Genomic DNA, 18,207 nt, shown 5'->3' with positions numbered 1-18,207 from the left:
ATTGATTATCGTTGTGTATTTTGTTTGAAGAAGTATCTGCTTCATACTTAGATATCTTATTGAAAATAAATAGTAACCGGGAAATAACAGCCCAATTTTATGACAAACGGGATGATTTCAGCTTCTCCATCGTCGACTTCCCATATTTATGTAGCAATACTCCATTATCACCCGCATATGGTGTTTATTTTTCTCAGCTGATTCGATACACAAGAGCTTGTTCTGCGTATGATAAGTTTTTATACGCCCGTCATTAGATTATGGCCTGTCCGTGCGTCTGGCTGGCTGGCTGTCCGTCCGTCCGAGGTTATGTTTCCCGGATTATTTTCCGTAACGGATGCATATACGACTTTGAAATTTGGTGACAATATCTCCCTTAAGAAGCGTAAGAGTGAGTTTGCATTTCAGCTGGATTGGTGCACATTGACCTGCTATAGGGCTATAAGTAGGTGAAACAGTTTTCCGGACTTTTATCGTTACAGATACAGATATTGCCCTCATAAGCTTCCTCTTGGAGAAATACTAGTTCAGTTTGCATTTTAGCTGGATTGGCCTGTCCAGGTTAAATTTCACTTTGTTACGTACATTAGGACTAAAAGTAAGTCAAACAGTTTTCAGGCTTTTTTTCATTATGGGTACAGATATTTCCCTGAAATTTAGTCAACAGGCTTCCTCTTGGAGGAAAACAAGTCCAGTTTGCATTTCAGCTAGATTGGTCCGTCCTTGACCTACTTTCGGACTAAAATAGGTCAAACAGTTTTCCTAGCTTATATTACTCTCATAAGCTTCCTCTTGGAGAAATACAAGTTCAGTTTGCATTTCAGCTGGATTAGTATGTCCTTGGCCTACTTTAGGGCTATAAATAGATCAAACACTTTTGCGGGCTTTTTTTCATTATGGGTACAGATATTGCCCTGAAATTTCCTCTCGGAGGAATACAATTGCAGTTAGTATTTCAACTGGATTGGTGAACAATGACCTACTTTTGGGGGTAGAAGTAGGTCAAACAGTTTTTCAGATTAATTTTCGGTATGGTCACAGGTATTGCTTTTCAGCTGGATTGGTCTGTGTGTCAGCCCAAGGTAATGTTTTCCAGACGTTTTTCGTCACAGAACCATGCACTGCGTTGAAATTTGGTCACAATTTCTTCCTCAAGTAGTTTAAGAATGAGTTCGAATTTCAACTGGATTAGTGTACCGTGACCTACTTTCGAGCTAAAAGTAGGTCAAACAATTTTCCGGATACGAATACAGATATTGTCCTGAAATTTAGTATCATAATTTTATTCTCGAACGAGTACAAGTGCACTTAGCACTTCAACTGTATTGGTGCATCATGACCTACTTTTGGGGTAGAAGTAGGTCAAACAGTTTTCCAGATTAATTTTCGGTATGATAACAGGTATTGCCCTGAAATTTTGTCAAAAACTCCCTCTCACAGAAATACATAATCAACTTTTTTGGTGCTCCATGACCTACTTTAGGGCTAAAAGTAGATCAAATGGTTTCCTGCACTTGTTCTCATCATAGATACAGATATTGCATTGGCATTTTGTCAGAAAATCCCTCTTAAGAGAAATATATAATCAGTTCATATGTCAGATGGATTGGTGCACCATGACTCACTTTAAGGCTTTTCTATTCAGAATGTGTGTTGTATCAATTCAGATTGCACAATATGTTTTTAGGTTGAATTTCGCTGTATGACAGACGTTTATTGTACTATTTGCAAATCGAGTTAGGTTACTGACAAACAAGTTGATGTTATTGGGGTTTCAACAGTCTCGTTTGAAGTCAACATTCCGCAAATTTTATGGTTGTTATAATGATATAGTTTGCCAAAACAACATATTATTGGGTTAGATGTTGCCTGGCATGTTTCATACAGATTGTTAGACCGATCTTGACACACTGATTTTGACTATACATCACTCCGTTTACCTGATAAAGACATACACTGTAGGGCTCAGGGCGGATGTGACCGATCGACAGTGGATGTTTACTCCTCCTAAGCACCTGATCCCACCTCTAATATGTTCAGGGATCGGATTTTGCCCAACTCTATTTTGTATTCCTTATAGGAGTTATGAGATTGATCACTGTTCGTTATCTTCACCTTTCATTTAAAAGTTGAGTCCACTTGGAAGGCCTTTTCCAGTTTGTTTGTTTAATCTTTTCTTTTCTACATGTGAATATTATTTGAAATCCTAATTAGTGAGTCAGTGGAGCAAATGAAAAAAATTATCACCTTAAAATTTGGGATTACAATTCCAGAAAAAAAAACATAAGACATTCCACTGCTTGCATTTTGTTGTTGAATATTCATAAGTAAACCACCCAATCAATCCACAAGACGATGTCAGTAAATACGTCATATATGTTATAAGCAAACAAATGACGCAATAAACGAAGTATATAAAAATTAACTGGCTGAGTCAAAATTAATACAAACAAACCGCTACTACTGACTAGATTTACAAAAGTTCAATTAAACACTTAATTGACGTTTACAAATTGATCCCAGTCAATTTTTTCGACCAAAGCATGTTTAAGATATACGTCAACCATGTTGACTATCGATTTAGCTGGACGACCTCGCACCTTATCTGCATCATTTATTAATCAAAAGGATAAAAAAAAAACAAACTGACAATAATGCGCTCTAGTAGATGTTGTAGCGGACAGGAAACACGAAAAACGATGACTGCAGGTGCTTTAGAGGTCATTGTCGGAGCAGATATCGATATACATGCAGTGCTTTAGAGGTCATTGTCGGAGGAGATATCGATATACATGCAGTGTTTTTGGTTGATGTATATAATTAAAAAAAGATTTTCGTTTTTAAAGCGCTTAGTATACTGTATCGCTTTTTTGTCTTCAGTTTACAATACATGAACATGAGGGTGGGAACTGTGACGCTTCAAACTGGAATATACTTTATAAAGCGCTTTAGCTCGTCATGAAAAGTATGTGGCGTGAAATGTTGCAATTCATACCCTCATGTATTTTCAGAAAAGTTTATTTCTTATATTTACATTCTACTTTCATTTCTGTAGGAATTTCCAGACGTTAAAATAGACGAACTATATTTATCTGTTCTCCTCCGCGCATTGTCTACAGCTGCAACACATTCATAATGAAATAAATGGCTTTCATTACAATTATGTACAGATATCAAAGGCAAACACATTAGAAATGTAAATATTACGTAATATTAACAGATTGTATTCTATATGAAGTTTCCTATTTATACATGTATACGTGTAGATACATGTGTAGATGATAGATGTATGTGCAATATACTTTAAAAGCAACCATATCCTAATACCCGAAAGTGTCCAATCTATAAGATACAATGTAGATAAAGGTAGATCTACTTTGACTACAGCTGGTGAGGGCTCTACATGAGTGAAATTCTCGAGTGGAACGTAAAGCATCATGCAAAATAAAACCCACATGAATTCAATCACCTTTAAGTTTCCAAGTCACAAACAAAAGTTTCGCCAAACATCTACATTTAGAATTCAAATATCCCAATAGCAGTTCATAAGTTTTAGCCCCCTTAGCCAATTTTTCTTTCTGATTATCATATACATGGATATAATGGATCTCTCTTGTCACAAGACGAATACCAGATCCATGAATAATCTTGAAATTTGTATTGTTTCGCTTGAGGTAGTACATGTATAGTGCTCACGTTCATAGTTTATTTATACTATCGATACTCTTTCCAACGAATAAATGCAAAAAAAAAAAAAAAAAAAAAAAAAAAAAAAAATCGACCCCGATACCATTCAAACATAGAATTCTATTTGTTTGCTGGGAAATCCTTTCAATCGAGAAATACCTGTTTTAACTCTTTTTAAAACTTCAAGGTTTTATAACAAACGAATTTATGAAAGATTCATTATACATATCATACATTCAGATTTTATACTTGCAATTCGTGAGTTATCTCCCCTATACACTATTTTGCACTACTAAACTGTTAGGATAGACAGCTATATATTTTAGATCACATTTTGAATTAGAACTAAACCACCATAAGTATGAAGTACATGTATACGAAACGGTGGATTCTGTGGATGACTTCTTGTTCTCTTTGTAATGTCTGCTTCCTTTGTTCAGAATAATCCTTTTATTCTACAAATTATTGTCCTCATAAAATCATTGTACGGTAGCATAGTTCTGTCAGATAATTATGTCGGTTTGTCAGATCTTTATGTCTTGTCAAATCTTTTTGTCGACTTATCAGATCTTTTTGTTGACTTGTCAATTATTCACGTGTTTAAAAATTCAACATGAAAATCTGTCCATGCCCAGTTTGTGCATCCAGTTGTCAACATATTTTTCTGTAAAGCCGACCTAAAGGTACAATTATCTGACAAGTCGACATCACTTTCCAGCAAGTCGTCATAATTATCTGACGAGTTTACATAAGCACCTGACAAGTCGAAATGTTGACTCTTCCGAGAATTATGTCGACTTGTCCCAAAATTATGTCGACTTGTCAGATAATTATATTGACTCGTCAGAAAATTATGTCGACTTTCCAGCGTATAGAAAATTACATTAATGTAAGTGAATTAGTTTTAAAGGTTATCAACTTTCCCTTAAATACACGCTTGAAAACATTTGCATGTAAAAGAAAACAGTGAGAAGATTATTTAGAATCAAAGGGAAGGCAACCCAAACCACATTTTTGCTTTTATGAATAAAGTATAATAATTACTTACTAATGTCATAAATGACAGCCCTTCACAACAAAAATCCTTGCTTGACAATGAAATCAATATTAATCCATTATGTCTTTTAAATTACCCGCCGCTGAGAGCGGCCATTGAAGTTGAATTTATGACGTCACACCGTCTATTCCGGTTTATTTCATCAGTAAACATGACAAGTCACGAACAGTTAAGTTTGGAGCCGTATAGATTTGAGCCCGTTCTTTCGCAAGAAGAAATTACAAAAGACGTTCAGTTGCAGACAAGGCAGACGGTAAACGTTTCTTTATACAAATATCTCGAACCTCGACTTGTCATTATGCAAATGATAAATCCAGTTTACATAGTCTTTTCGTTTCAGATGATTTGGTTGGGTCAGGAATTTCGGGGTGGGGGTGGGGGGTAGGGGCTTCTTTCACATCTCCCCTTTGCATTAATGTAATTAACTGCTTTGAGAGGAGGGCATCAACATATTCGTAAGATCTACCACATGCACATCTTTGATGATCTTAGAATCTCATCAAATCCGAAACAGACAGTGTGACGTCAAAATTATTGATTTTTGCGGTCTTGAATACTTATACAAAAGAGTTCCGCATCATGGCAGCCTCTATAGATAGCGGGAATTTCAATTTTTAACGTTTTCAAATTAGTACTGAAGCTTATCTAGGCCGCATATTAACAATTTAGTATGACAAATCTTTATTATATAACCAATCCTGTAATCTTTTGGGTTGTCTTCCCCTTTAAATATAGTGGGAACCCATTAATACATTTGCCGCTCGTTATGGGAACTCCTACGCATGCGTATCATATTCGATTCAAAGAATGAAGTCCAGTGTGTAGATGGATTATATTCAGTTAATTCTACTATTTCAACTTTTTTTCTTTGGAAGGTCCTTCGTTGTGTAAACGTATGTTCTGTTCTTTTAGGACTGGTGTCATTTCTCACCAATTTGAAACTATGTCTGCTCTGCGTCTATAAATATCCCCACGCACATCAAGGGAATCCCAACATGACGTACTTAACTCGGACGCAATTGTCTAAATTTAGGTTTGAAAGAGCGTAAAATCACTAGGATAATTAGGAATTCCTAAGATGTTTTTGATAAACAAAAACGTGAAATACTTAAGGTACAGTATTGTAGAAACAAAATACACAGGTAAAACCACCGATGACCTTACTTCGGGAAGTTTGAGCTGGACACGTGACTGTCACTTGATTTGTCTTTAAATGGCCGATTGATCGTAAACACTGATTTAAAACCAAATAATTCTGATTAAAGCAGTGGAACAATGTATGACATATCCCGTGGGGATCCGGGCTAGAATAGGTCCTCAGTACCCCTTGTTTGTCGTAGAAGGCGACTAAATGGGGCGGTCCTTCGGATGAGATCGCTAAAACCGAGGTCCCGTGTCACAGCAGGTGTGGCACGATAAAGATCCCTCACTGCTCAATGGCCATAAGCGCCATAAATTTTGCAGCCCTTCACCGGCAGTGGTGACGTCTCCATATGAGTGAAATATTCTCAAGAGGGACGTTAAACAATATTCAATTAATCAATCAACCAATCAATCATATTGTATGCCTACAACCTCATAAACAGTGTTTCAGCAGAGTGGACAAAATTTGTCGAAAGTCGGACCATACAGCTTTTGTGCAAAGAAAGTTGATACTTTTAGTTCAGCTTCAGCGTCATTATTTATTTGGAGTGAGGTTTTGTATTCCTTAGACTCTGGACACCTGCATTATTCCAGCAGCATCAGAATATTTTATATATTTGTAGAGTATAGTAGAAACGGTTATGATTTATTATATAACTTATAACAAAACCGATAGTACGTTATGTGTAACCCCTTATTGCAATGTTTTGTCATTATCATTTATTGTCCATAGTTAAGAATTACGAAATAGAAAAGTATAGCACTACACTGGCAGTTTTGATTTTTTTTTTAAAAATCTGATGGGGGGAAAACCGGTTCACACATTGCCATGGTCTAGATAAGAGCAACAACTCTTGATAGCTATAGATTTTTGCTATCCATTGTAGCTGACGAGAACTGGGGCACTAGTTTAACACTAAATACAGTATTCCCTGATATCATGATAGGACATCAAACTGTTATGTAGAAGGCGCCTATTCCATAGCCCCAGTATCATTTCTTTACCTTGATGACTTTGCAAAATTCTGAAATCTTCATTACGAAGTTTCATTGGTTTTAGTCAAAAGCGGGTCAATTTATAGTCATATGAGATTTGACATTTATGATAAACCATCTTAATATCATGACGTCTTAATATCATTGAACTCCCATCACTCTTCTCTGTGTATTGTATATTACATTGAATCTAGCCACATTTTATCTCAAAATATTTTTTCGTCTCTTTATTTCTCTAAATATTAAATACCGGTAAGCATATTCTCGAATCCCAATTGGCAAATTTGACATCTCCGTTTATTTAACCTCATCTTTAATATTTGATATCGTCACCTACAAACTCCGCCACGTTTGACTCTCAAGTGATCACAATTTCAAATGAGAATTTTGATTTCCTAAAACATTTTATCAAAGTTCTATAGGTAAATGTATATCAAAAAGCGTGTAGGAATTCTACGAGTTATTATCAACTTAAAATAATTATATTGCATATTATTAAACAAGTTCCATAGGAAATTTAAAAAATCTAGGATTTGGTGAAATACCATATGGATGTATAAAAACTTTTTTCTCAGACTTTTAAAATTAATATATTTTTCATTTAGAGAAATATGATGCCTTTGGAATTTTAGAATTCCTATAGAGTTTTGTTCAAACCCAAGAGGATTTTTTTTTTCAAATGTGAATTTTGTATGTCTGTACTTGCCAGGTAACCGTTACTTTTGACAAAAGTGGTTTTGAAGTCTGTTAATAATGGTCCATTAGATAACACCATTGATTTTACCGAGAAATAAAGCAATGGCGTAGTTTAATTTACCACAAGAGATTTGGCAGATTTAACTGGGAACGTGTTAATTAGTGTTTCTATATATGTAATTACGTCATGTGATTTGAAATTGTAAGGCTGTCATCACTTCTTTTCCTTTTGTTAATGACGATACGAATCTACAAAGTGTCATTCACAAATATAATGTGATCCCATAGAGAAAGAGAGAATAATATATGATAGTAAGTTTTTTTCTTCACTTTTATCTTCGGATGAGACCGCAGAAACCGAGGTCCCGTGTTACAGCAGGTGTGGCACGAAAAAGACCCCCCCCCCTGCTCAAACGCCGTAAGCGCCGAGCATAGGCCTAAAATTTTGCAGCCCTTTACCGGCAATGGTGACGTCTGCACATGAGTGAAAAATCCTCGAGAGTGACGTTAAACAATATATAACCAGCATTTGCAATTATTTGAAGCATGATACATCGATAGCAATGACCTTAAGAACTGTTAATGAATTTATTTATCTATCTTTTTTGGGTGGAACACGAAATAAACATCAGTCCTATTGATTTTCGTCTTTATGGTAAAATGATACATGACTGCTGGAAAAGATGAAACAGGTGAAGGGTTAAATAAACACGTTTAATATCCCGTGCTTTCCTCGCTTTGAAACCTATATCCAGGTAGTGAAGATGTATACAAAAACATCCCTGTATTGTTTCTAGAGACAGAAGTTAAATTACCAGTCGCTGATCAATGATAGATACTGCATGCTTGAATTAATCTACGAATTCCATGCTTACACAAAAAGCCTTTGTGATTGGGCGAGATGACGATACTGATGTTTGAGCCTGCGATATAACTATAGCGACAGACTATAAACAACCAAGTTTAAATGGACAGTGACCGAGCGCCTCCAATCAATTCAGTTTGTAAGATGAATCACGTAATGGCATTTCCTGTCTCTTACTAGATGTGGAATAGCAAAACCTTGCTCCCCATGTTTATGGGTATTTATAGGCCAGTTACTTGAGTCGGATTTCAGTTTGTGATAAAAGGCGCAAGAGGATAAGAACCCAATGAAGCTTTTTGTGAAATACGAATACAGATTGTAGAATATTTCAGAAAGATGGCTACAAATACAGTCATGCAAAAGCATTAGGCAATTAGTTATCATTACATTGTATCGAGATGTAATTTACACCCAATACAGATGAATGGGCTCAGAATTGTACCAGTTAAACGACACAGTTGATATTGTTATTATTGAAGGATATCTATATTTTTTCTGTTTGTTGTAAATACCCATTTTTGATTGTTGTGAAAAATATGCTCTTGGAGATTTCCTTAAATGCGCGCCCTGCGGCCTGATCACGATTGCACAGTATATTCATCATCCATATCTATATCCAATTGCCTCTTTGGCTAAATATGTCAATGTCAGTTATGTCTCTCCTTCCCAGAAAGGGGATATATTGTTTAAGTATGACTTCTTCTTGACCTTGACCTTTCATGTAAAGGTCAAATAATAGAATGCTTTGGGGCGGTTTTTTTTTTTGTTGGTCTGAATCATAAATTTTCTGTCTTTTCGCATAGGCCTTTAATATTTGGTATGTAGTTATACCATGATAAGACAGTGTGTCACATGCCATTTTTATTACCATTGACCTTGACCTTATATGTAAAGGTCAAATAATAGTATTTTGGGGGCATTTTGTTTTGTCTGGACCATAATTTTTTTTTGTCTTTTGAGCCTTTGATATTTAGTATGTTGATAAGTTTAATTTACAATCGTATTTTAACAACACTGTTCTTTGTTTGAAGCATATAAACATCTATGTGACATGTAACTTATGAATCTTAATTCTATATTTTCCACCTTGCTTTTCTTCGGATGAGACCGCAAAAACCGAGGTCCCGTGTCACAGCAGGTGTGGCACAATAAAGATCCCTCATTGCTCAATGGCCATAAGCGCCGAGCATAGGCCTAAATTTTGCAGCCCTTCACCGGCAGTGATGAAGTTTCCATATGAGTGAAATATTCTCGAAAGGGACGTGAAACAATATTTAATCAATCAATCAATCCACTTTAAAGATGATCCCTAAAAATGTATTTTTTTTAAAACTATGCAAAGTGGAAGGGGCTAAAACAATTCTTCCTAATTTTTCCTTTAGAAATAATGCTTTTTAACATGTATGCATGAAAATACACACCAAGAACAGTGCTTTTCCGATATATTTCCATAATTGTTATAGATTTTGGAAGAGCAAGGTTTTGAACATCCACGGAATCTATGTTTTAATAGATTTGACGAAACACAGTCGAAATATCTTATTCATATGTTCAGAAGTTGTCAATATGTGATGACCAGAGAAATGAAGACAATAATTCATATGTCATTTCTGACCAATTTTTGATGACATTCATTGATGTATAAAGCCTTTAATCATCGCAAAATCGTGTGGGAACCGCGGTTTTTTTTCATTAATAACATTTGGGTTTTTTCACTCAGCAATTATTAGAATATATATAAAACTACTATTTCACATAACCTGATGCCTGGAATGTTTCTTTGATAGTTTGAGAGCAAATTATTTTGAGTTTCACCGTAATGATAAAAACATCCATATATTTCCTTATAGTTACATTTACCATTGTTTTGCAAAATGTTTCAGTGCATTTTATTTCTTGATCAAAGCATTCAACTTTCATCTTAACATTTAAAAGATATATAGAGATAGAAATAAATCTCTAGGTTGATTTATATGAAAAATGGAAGAGAGGGATTTCTGCATAATATTAATTGATTCTTCAATTTACCCTCATGCTTCCATTGTTGTGCATAAAAGGTGAAGATAACGAACAGTGATCAATCTCATAACTCCTATAAGCAATACAAAATAGAGAGTTGGACAAACACGGGCCCCTGGACACACCAGAGGTGGGATCAGGTGCCTAGGAGGAGTAAGCACTCATTGTCGACCGGTCACACCCGCCGTGAACCCCATATCTTGATCAAGTATTGTATTATATTCATTCCTCATTGACAATATATTCGTGGTCTTTGGTGATCAGGTCTTCCAACAGTCTGTTGGAATCCCCATGGACACGAATTGTTCTCCTTTGTTAGCTGACCTGTTTTTATATTCCTATGAAGCAGACTTTCTTTTTAAAGAAACATCTACGTGAGAAGAAAAATCTCTTGCTGTGGCCTTCAATTCGACATTTAAATATATCGACGATGTATTATCTATTAAGAATAATAATTTTCATTCATATGTCGATTCGATATATTCTAGTGAACTCGAAATAAAAGACACCACAGAGTCGTCCACATCTGCTTCATACTTAGATATTTTATTGGAAGTAGATACATGTATTACAGACAAAATAACAACTCATATTAATGACAAACGGGATGATTTCAGCTTCTCCATCGTCAACTTCCCATATTTCTGTAGCAATATTCCATTATTACCTGCATATGGTGTTTACATCTCTCAACTGATTCGATACACAAGAGCTTGTTCTGCGTATGACCAGGTTTTAAATCGAAGCAGGCTATTGACAAACAAGTTGATGGTGCAGGGGTTCCCACAGTCTCGTTTAAAGTCAGCATTTCGCAAATTATATGGTCGTTATAACGATCTAGTTTGCCAATACATCTTTCATTGGGTCAAATGCTGTCTGACGTGTTTCATACTGATTGTTGGCCGTTCTATGCCCACTGATTTTGACTACAGATAACTCCGTTTATCTGGTCAAGATATAGGGCTCATGGCGGGTGTGACCGGTCGACAGGGAATGCTTACTCCTCCTAGGCACCTGATCCAATCTCTGGTATATCCAGGGGTCCATGTTTGCCCATCTCTATATTTTGTATTGCTTATAGGAGTTATGAGATTGATCACACTGTTCGTTCGTTATCTTCGCTTTTCATTTATACAGTGTATCATATACCCCAAATAATGCAAATACCTATATATTTAATCCTGAATTAAATTTCATTTGACGGAACAGTCATGTTATTGATGTTTGTGACGTCATACTTGTATGCTGTGGAGGTGTGATCTAGAGAGCTGTATATGCTGTGTGTATTGACTGGCCTCTAAGAAAGACTGAAATATCCTAGTAAATACGCTTTATAGTAACTTCAAAGGAAATCATGCTACATGATTTATGCTACAAAATGTTCAAAATTTTACGGCTAAATATGAGGATTTCATTCGAAGAACTTATCATTTCCTTAATATTTGATAAATAAATTCATATTTGTAAATACATGAGGGTATGAACTGCGACACCTCACGCCGGCGTGCCTTGTGAAGCTGGTTAGCGTGCGGGCATATTGATATAGTGTCGCATTCTTATGTATTTTGGTTGTTTTTTGGGTTGTTTTTTTTTTCATTCTACTTTCATTTCTGTCGGAATTCCCAGTCGTTAAAATAGACATACTATATTTATCAAGATTAATGTGCGCATTGTTCACAGTTGCGGCGCATTCAAGAAAAAATATCATTACAATTTGTAAAGATATTGAAGGCAAAAACATTGGAAATATAGATATTCTCTAGTGGATTTGCAATATCTATTCGATACAAAAGTATTTTCGTTTTCTTTCTTTTCCGTGGGGATATAGTGTTTGTACTGTTTAAATTTTATTGAGGAGAATATTTTTATCTGTCACATGAAGTCTGGGGAAATTATCTCAGCACCTCAAGCAATGTATCCTTTTAATGCACCTATATACAATGTTGTATAGCTACTCGAGTCGTAATTTTAGAGCATTTTCAAGTTCCTCACAAGCATGGCATAATGGTAGTTACCTTACTTCCCCCGCGAGAATCTTAGCCAGCCTCAGCTGAATCTAGGGTGTTTTTGTCCATATGTTTTATGTCCTTTCTAGACTTCTACGCTCATATTGAGACGTCACAGCCGTTAGTGAAGTGTCACAAACGACCGTAGCAGTTAGAGTTCTTTATTTTGTCAACGTCTGTCTGCAACACGGGACCTGTTATATGAATTATAAATGCCGAGGGTTTAGCAAAGAAGCAGTTACTTTCTATTTTTATGCTAGATCAGACACGGCCAAGACCCGAGGGGTCTCTACCTTACGACCTTGCTGTCAAGAAATGAACTCTTTAACCACTGAATCTCCGTGACCCGTTGATTTTAGGGATAAGCATGCAATGTAGGGTGAGGGTTCTCGCGGCGCTTCATCATAATACCATTTATGTCTTAAAATGCTTAGAAAGGTCACCGCAGCTAGTTTTTGCTGTATCATATATAATCATCAGGCAGATTGAGTATGAAAAATGTCATGTATTCAAATGACGAACTAGATAACAAACTACTAACAAGGGGATCAGACTCACAAACAATCCACTGAAAATGTCACTGAAATGGAGAAAGAAAATAAACAATGACAAAATAATTCAATATGTCTGATCCCCCAAATTTATCTATAAAAGTCTACATCAACTACAATAAAAAACAACCTTACAAAGATGATTGAGAAGAAATGACATACATGTTGAAGCCGAGATTTTGCGGATTTTTCGATTAGTAATTATTTTATGATGCGCCTGAATTATTTACCTTTAAAGAACTCTCGTACACAGTAAGGCGAGTAACAGTTTCTTTCCATGTGAGGTGTCACTATACATGTACATGTTGTATATATAGTAAGTGAATATATACACTATAAGTTTCCCACATCTCCGGTTCGCCACCCGACAGTAAGTATTCAGGGGATGAAATGCTCTTTACATGTAATATCACATTATTTCACTGCCTGTATGTTCCACATCTAGGATACCGGAATAACTTGCAAATATGACATCGTTTTTATGTTTTAATTCAATTTCAATAGTATTTTATATTTCCTACATTTATCTTTACTTTTTCATTTGCATCTTTAAAAAAAAAAATCCGCTTTTCGTATTTTTCATCATCTTCCTCGTTGACTGTAAGTGCATTCTGTCCAACTTTGGCATTCAGAGTAGCACTAAATATATCTCCTACACAGAAGAGTTCTCTCAAAACTTGCATATTCTATAGCTTTCAAAACCCTTCACTGTTTTAGTCTGCTCTTATATGAAAGTTTTTAAAAACATTTTTGTAAAACGTTTTGTGTATATGCAAACGATGTTGAAATGACTATTCATCAGCATTAGGGGCGAGTCAAAAAAGGCAAATGGGAACAATGCATCATTGGTAAGTGGGCATACATTCTGGGGGAGCTCCAGCACATTTTATTTATTGTTTTAGCTTTATTATGTCAGATCTAGTTTGATATCTATACATTGTACTGAACTTGAAATGAGATATATAACAATCAAGGTAAACGATCACCGTGTCAAAATTCAAAATGCAAAATGTGCCCCCCCCCCCCCATCCCCAATTTTACCCAGATTAACTGATTAAAAGGCATGGATCTTAGTTATTGTTATCGTAGATTTAACAATTCATTTCTTCAAAGTCAAAATTTTGCAATGAAGAACATACTTTATGGTAGCGATTTTCTTCAGATTACCACATAAAAGAGAGACATATGACACTATTATACCATAAAGTTTACGGATAATTCTGGCTGTGAGGCAACAATACGGAATTAAACATTCATAACGGCATGTGTCCTCCATTGAAAGAGCTTCGATTTATTTCTAGCTCAATGATGTAAGATGAGATACTTCCCGCATTCCAGTCCAGAGACGTTACTAATGAATATTTTGAGAAAAGTAGCAAATTAGAGAGAAGATGTGTATAAATTCCTAAGTGTGTGGTAGATGTGATGTCATGTCGATAAACAAAGCCTACCAATGATAATAAGGACATTAAATAATAAAACCCTCCGTGTTTGACGCATTCTTTTAACTATTTCGTAAGCAAGGATATATTTTTCCCAAATGGATATTAATTCAAAGTTGGATAAGAAATCACGCAAGCAGTTTCTAACATACTAAAGTATGTGTCGAAGTTTGTGATACGTTTGGATTCCGTGTTTGGGACATCGGATCGAGTATTTGTATTTACAGCACTGTGTCTTAGAATCAAATCCCATCTTTTTTCCGAGAAATTCTGTAGTCTAATCGGTACATCTCTGCTTTCTGTCACTCATGGAGAGATTTTCTTTGGCAATCATTTTGTATTTAGATACCTTAGTTTAAACGTTCCTCTCGTCTGCAACAGTTGAGTTTACACTTCCGTGTGGAGGACCTGAATAGAAGACTGAACTAGACTTCTCTACTGACATGTTTAACAATGTTACTCGAGTGGTCAATACGAGACAGAAATCTATAATTCAGTTTGTTGAAGTAATTAAAACTGACGTTATGGGTGAATCTGATACATACCTTAAAGTCAGAGCCGAAGTGAGGCCTTAAGCAACGACTGGGTCAGGTATCTGTGACATTGATAGCGTCGTTCGGAGTGTCTTGTATTTATTCGAACTTACTAAATGTGCATATCGACTAATCGAGATGTAATTTTGTGTTGAAAGCCGTGTACTGGATTCTTCAGCTATTCATAGATAGTCAGGTTCCCAAATGGATCCAATTCATATAGCCTTGAAGGGTTCCGAATAACTTACCACTTCAGTTTTTGGTGACAGGAAAGCTGTAGATTTTATGATGGATTCTAATTTACGTACTAGAAACTTCTACCGCGCTGGAAGAGGATTTATAATTGCCAAACGCATCTCAGGTAAGCTTTCAAATACGCTGTTACACCTGTTTATTTCATGATGAATTCTGAAATACGCACAAGAAGCATCCCCAGTGCTGGAATAAGGTTTATCATTGCTAAATGCAAGGTAAGCTTCGCAAACGCTAACCTGTTTATTTGAATAGCGTCTTGGAAAATGGATAGATTTTGTGATAGCTCAAAATTCCAGTCAGGGTGTACGAATATGTTAACAGCTACCGGAAAACATTTTTATGTACTTGGTGTAAGGTTGAATACATTTAAATGTCATTTAGGACTGATATCAAGATATTTGTTTTAATGATTAATATTTCAAGATCAGAAATATATTTTCAGCTCTCTAGCTGTTTGAGAAATCAGTTGCGTAATGAGGTTTTTCATCCGCATTCTCGCATCATTACATAGATGTTTCAAGGTGTAGAAAATAGTCATTATATTTCATAAATCGTGTTTGCACATTGTAAGAAATGTTTAAGTTCGAATATTTTTTCTTTTATTGTGTCGTAAAACCTCTGTAAGGTATACCAGTGTGAATAACGGTGTTATGCAAATCAATATCACGCTTAACAAAATTATCTGAATACATTGATTCTTATTGGTAGAAATGTTTTTTTAAACAAGAAATATTCAAATACAGTACAAAATACATGCACCACCATCATGTTTGTCCATCATTCGTTTTAAAGCAATCATTGTACAGAGTTTGAATATTAAGTTCCATGTGTAAAGAGAATGCGTTTTCTATTCGTGCATTTGAATCACAATACCAGATTCAGATGTATAGTACAGACTTTTGCGAATCCACGGTAGAAACTAAACAGCTGGAAAATGAAAGCAAATGAACCACATATTTCTAATCTAGCACCTTGCAATAATCTGTACAAATGACTAACCACAGATTCGTAATCTAGCACCTTACAATATTAAGTACAAATTACTTGCTTTCCTGTGGTTCAACAACATTTTTGTTCCTGTTTTTGGCGAAATTAACTCAAGAAAACAAAGCCATCGGCTATGTCACTCGGTCATGGGTAAAAATACATTAATCATATTGGATCTATTGAAATCCAACATCGGAGATTTCCCGGTTTATAGAACCGGAAGTCGGAATAATGTACATCGTACAATTACACGTAAACATCACAAATTCAAAATGCCGATTTGGATTTGCTTCAATCAAATAATGTTTTTGGAGGGTTTTTTTTCTTTACTAAAAACTGTGCACATCTATCATACGTACTAATCGCAAAGGATCATTTCTTATCAAACTTCACGGATTACTTCATTTTTGTTATTCTATTAAATGCACTCGGGTTACAGTAGAACCGAATACAGATTTTGGTTTGATTAGGCGTGTATTTCAACAGAATCCAGATTTTGGTTTGATTAGGCGTGTATTTCAACAGAATACAGATTTTGGTTTGATTATGCATGTATTGTAAACAGAATCCAAATTTACATGTATGTTTGATTTTATGCATATTAGTTAACAGAATCCAGGTTCTTGACACCATGAATATACACCCAGACTATCCGATAGCAATAAATATGGAATAGCAGTAAATATATGATAGACTAACCGATAGCAGTAAATACATAATAGACTATCCGATAGCAGTAAATATGGAATAGACTAACCGATAGCAGTAAATATGGAATAGACTAACCGATAGCAGTAAATATATAATAGACTAACCGATAGCAGTAAATACATAATAGACTAACCGATAGCAGTAAATATGGAATAGACTAACCGATAGCAGTAAATATGGAATAGACTAACCGATAGCAGTAAATATATAATAGACTAACCGATAGCAGTAAATACATAATAGACTAACCGATAGCAGTAAATATGGAATAGACTAACCGATAGCAGTAAATACATAATAGACTAACCGATAGCAGTAAATATGGAATAGACTAACCGATAGCAGTAAATATGGAATAGACTAACCGATAGCAGTAAATATATAATAGACTAACCGATAGCAGTAAATATGGAATAGACTAACCGATAGCAGTAAATATGGAATAGACTAACCGATAGCAGTAAATATATAATAGACTAACCGATAGCAGTAAATACATAATAGACTAACCGATAGCAGTAAATATGGAATAGACTAACCGATAGCAGTAAATATGGAATAGACTAACCGATAGCAGTAAATATATAATAGACTAACCGATAGCAGTAAATACATAATAGACTAACCGATAGCAGTAAATATGGAATAGACTAACCGATAGCAGTAAATACATAATAGACTAACCGATAGCAGTAAATATGGAATAGACTAACCGATAGCAGTAAATATGGAATAGACTAACCGATAGCAGTAAATATATAATAGACTAACCGATAGCAGTAAATACATAATAGACTAACCGATAGCAGTAAATATGGAATAGACTAACCGATAGCATTAAATATATAATAGACTAACCGATAGCAGTAAATACATAATAGACTAACCGATAGCAGTAAATATGGAATAGACTAACCGATAGCAGTAAATACATAATAGACTAACCGATAGCAGTAAATATGGAATAGACTAACCGATAGCAGTAAATATGGAATAGACTAACCGATAGCAGTAAATATATAATAGACTAACCGATAGCAGTAAATACATAATAGACTAACCGATAGCAGTAAATATGGAATAGACTAACCGATAGCAGTAAATACATAATAGACTAACCGATAGCAGTAAATATGGAATAGACTAACCGATAGCAGTAAATACATAATAGACTAACCGATAGCAGTAAATATGGAATAGACTAACCGATAGCAGTAAATATATAATAGACTAACCGATAGCAGTAAATACATAATAGA

At 35.2% G+C, this 18,207-nt stretch overlaps 1 protein-coding gene across 3 annotated transcripts in view; it reads left to right on the top strand.

The window, feature by feature from the left end:
* LOC125683255 (short transient receptor potential channel 7-like) overlaps positions 1–18,207 on the top strand; it is a 94,003-nt gene that overhangs the window by 29,363 nt on the left and 46,433 nt on the right. Inside the window, exon 1 of one of the 3 annotated variants that reach the window (XM_048924232.2) lies at positions 14,565–15,356. The exons of the other annotated variants lie outside the window; for them this stretch is intronic. Within the exon in view, the coding sequence (XP_048780189.1) occupies positions 15,281–15,356 (76 nt within the window). The 5' untranslated portion in view covers positions 14,565–15,280. Of the gene's footprint in view, positions 1–14,564; positions 15,357–18,207 lie in introns of those variants that run through there. 3 annotated transcript variants of the gene reach the window in all.

The sequence above is a fragment of the Ostrea edulis genome, chromosome 1 (assembly GCF_947568905.1).
Source record: "Ostrea edulis chromosome 1, xbOstEdul1.1, whole genome shotgun sequence".
NCBI classification, from domain to species: domain Eukaryota; kingdom Metazoa; phylum Mollusca; class Bivalvia; order Ostreida; family Ostreidae; genus Ostrea; species Ostrea edulis.
Note: the sequence above shows the minus strand (reverse complement) of the source record. Positions and strands in the feature narration are given on the sequence as shown.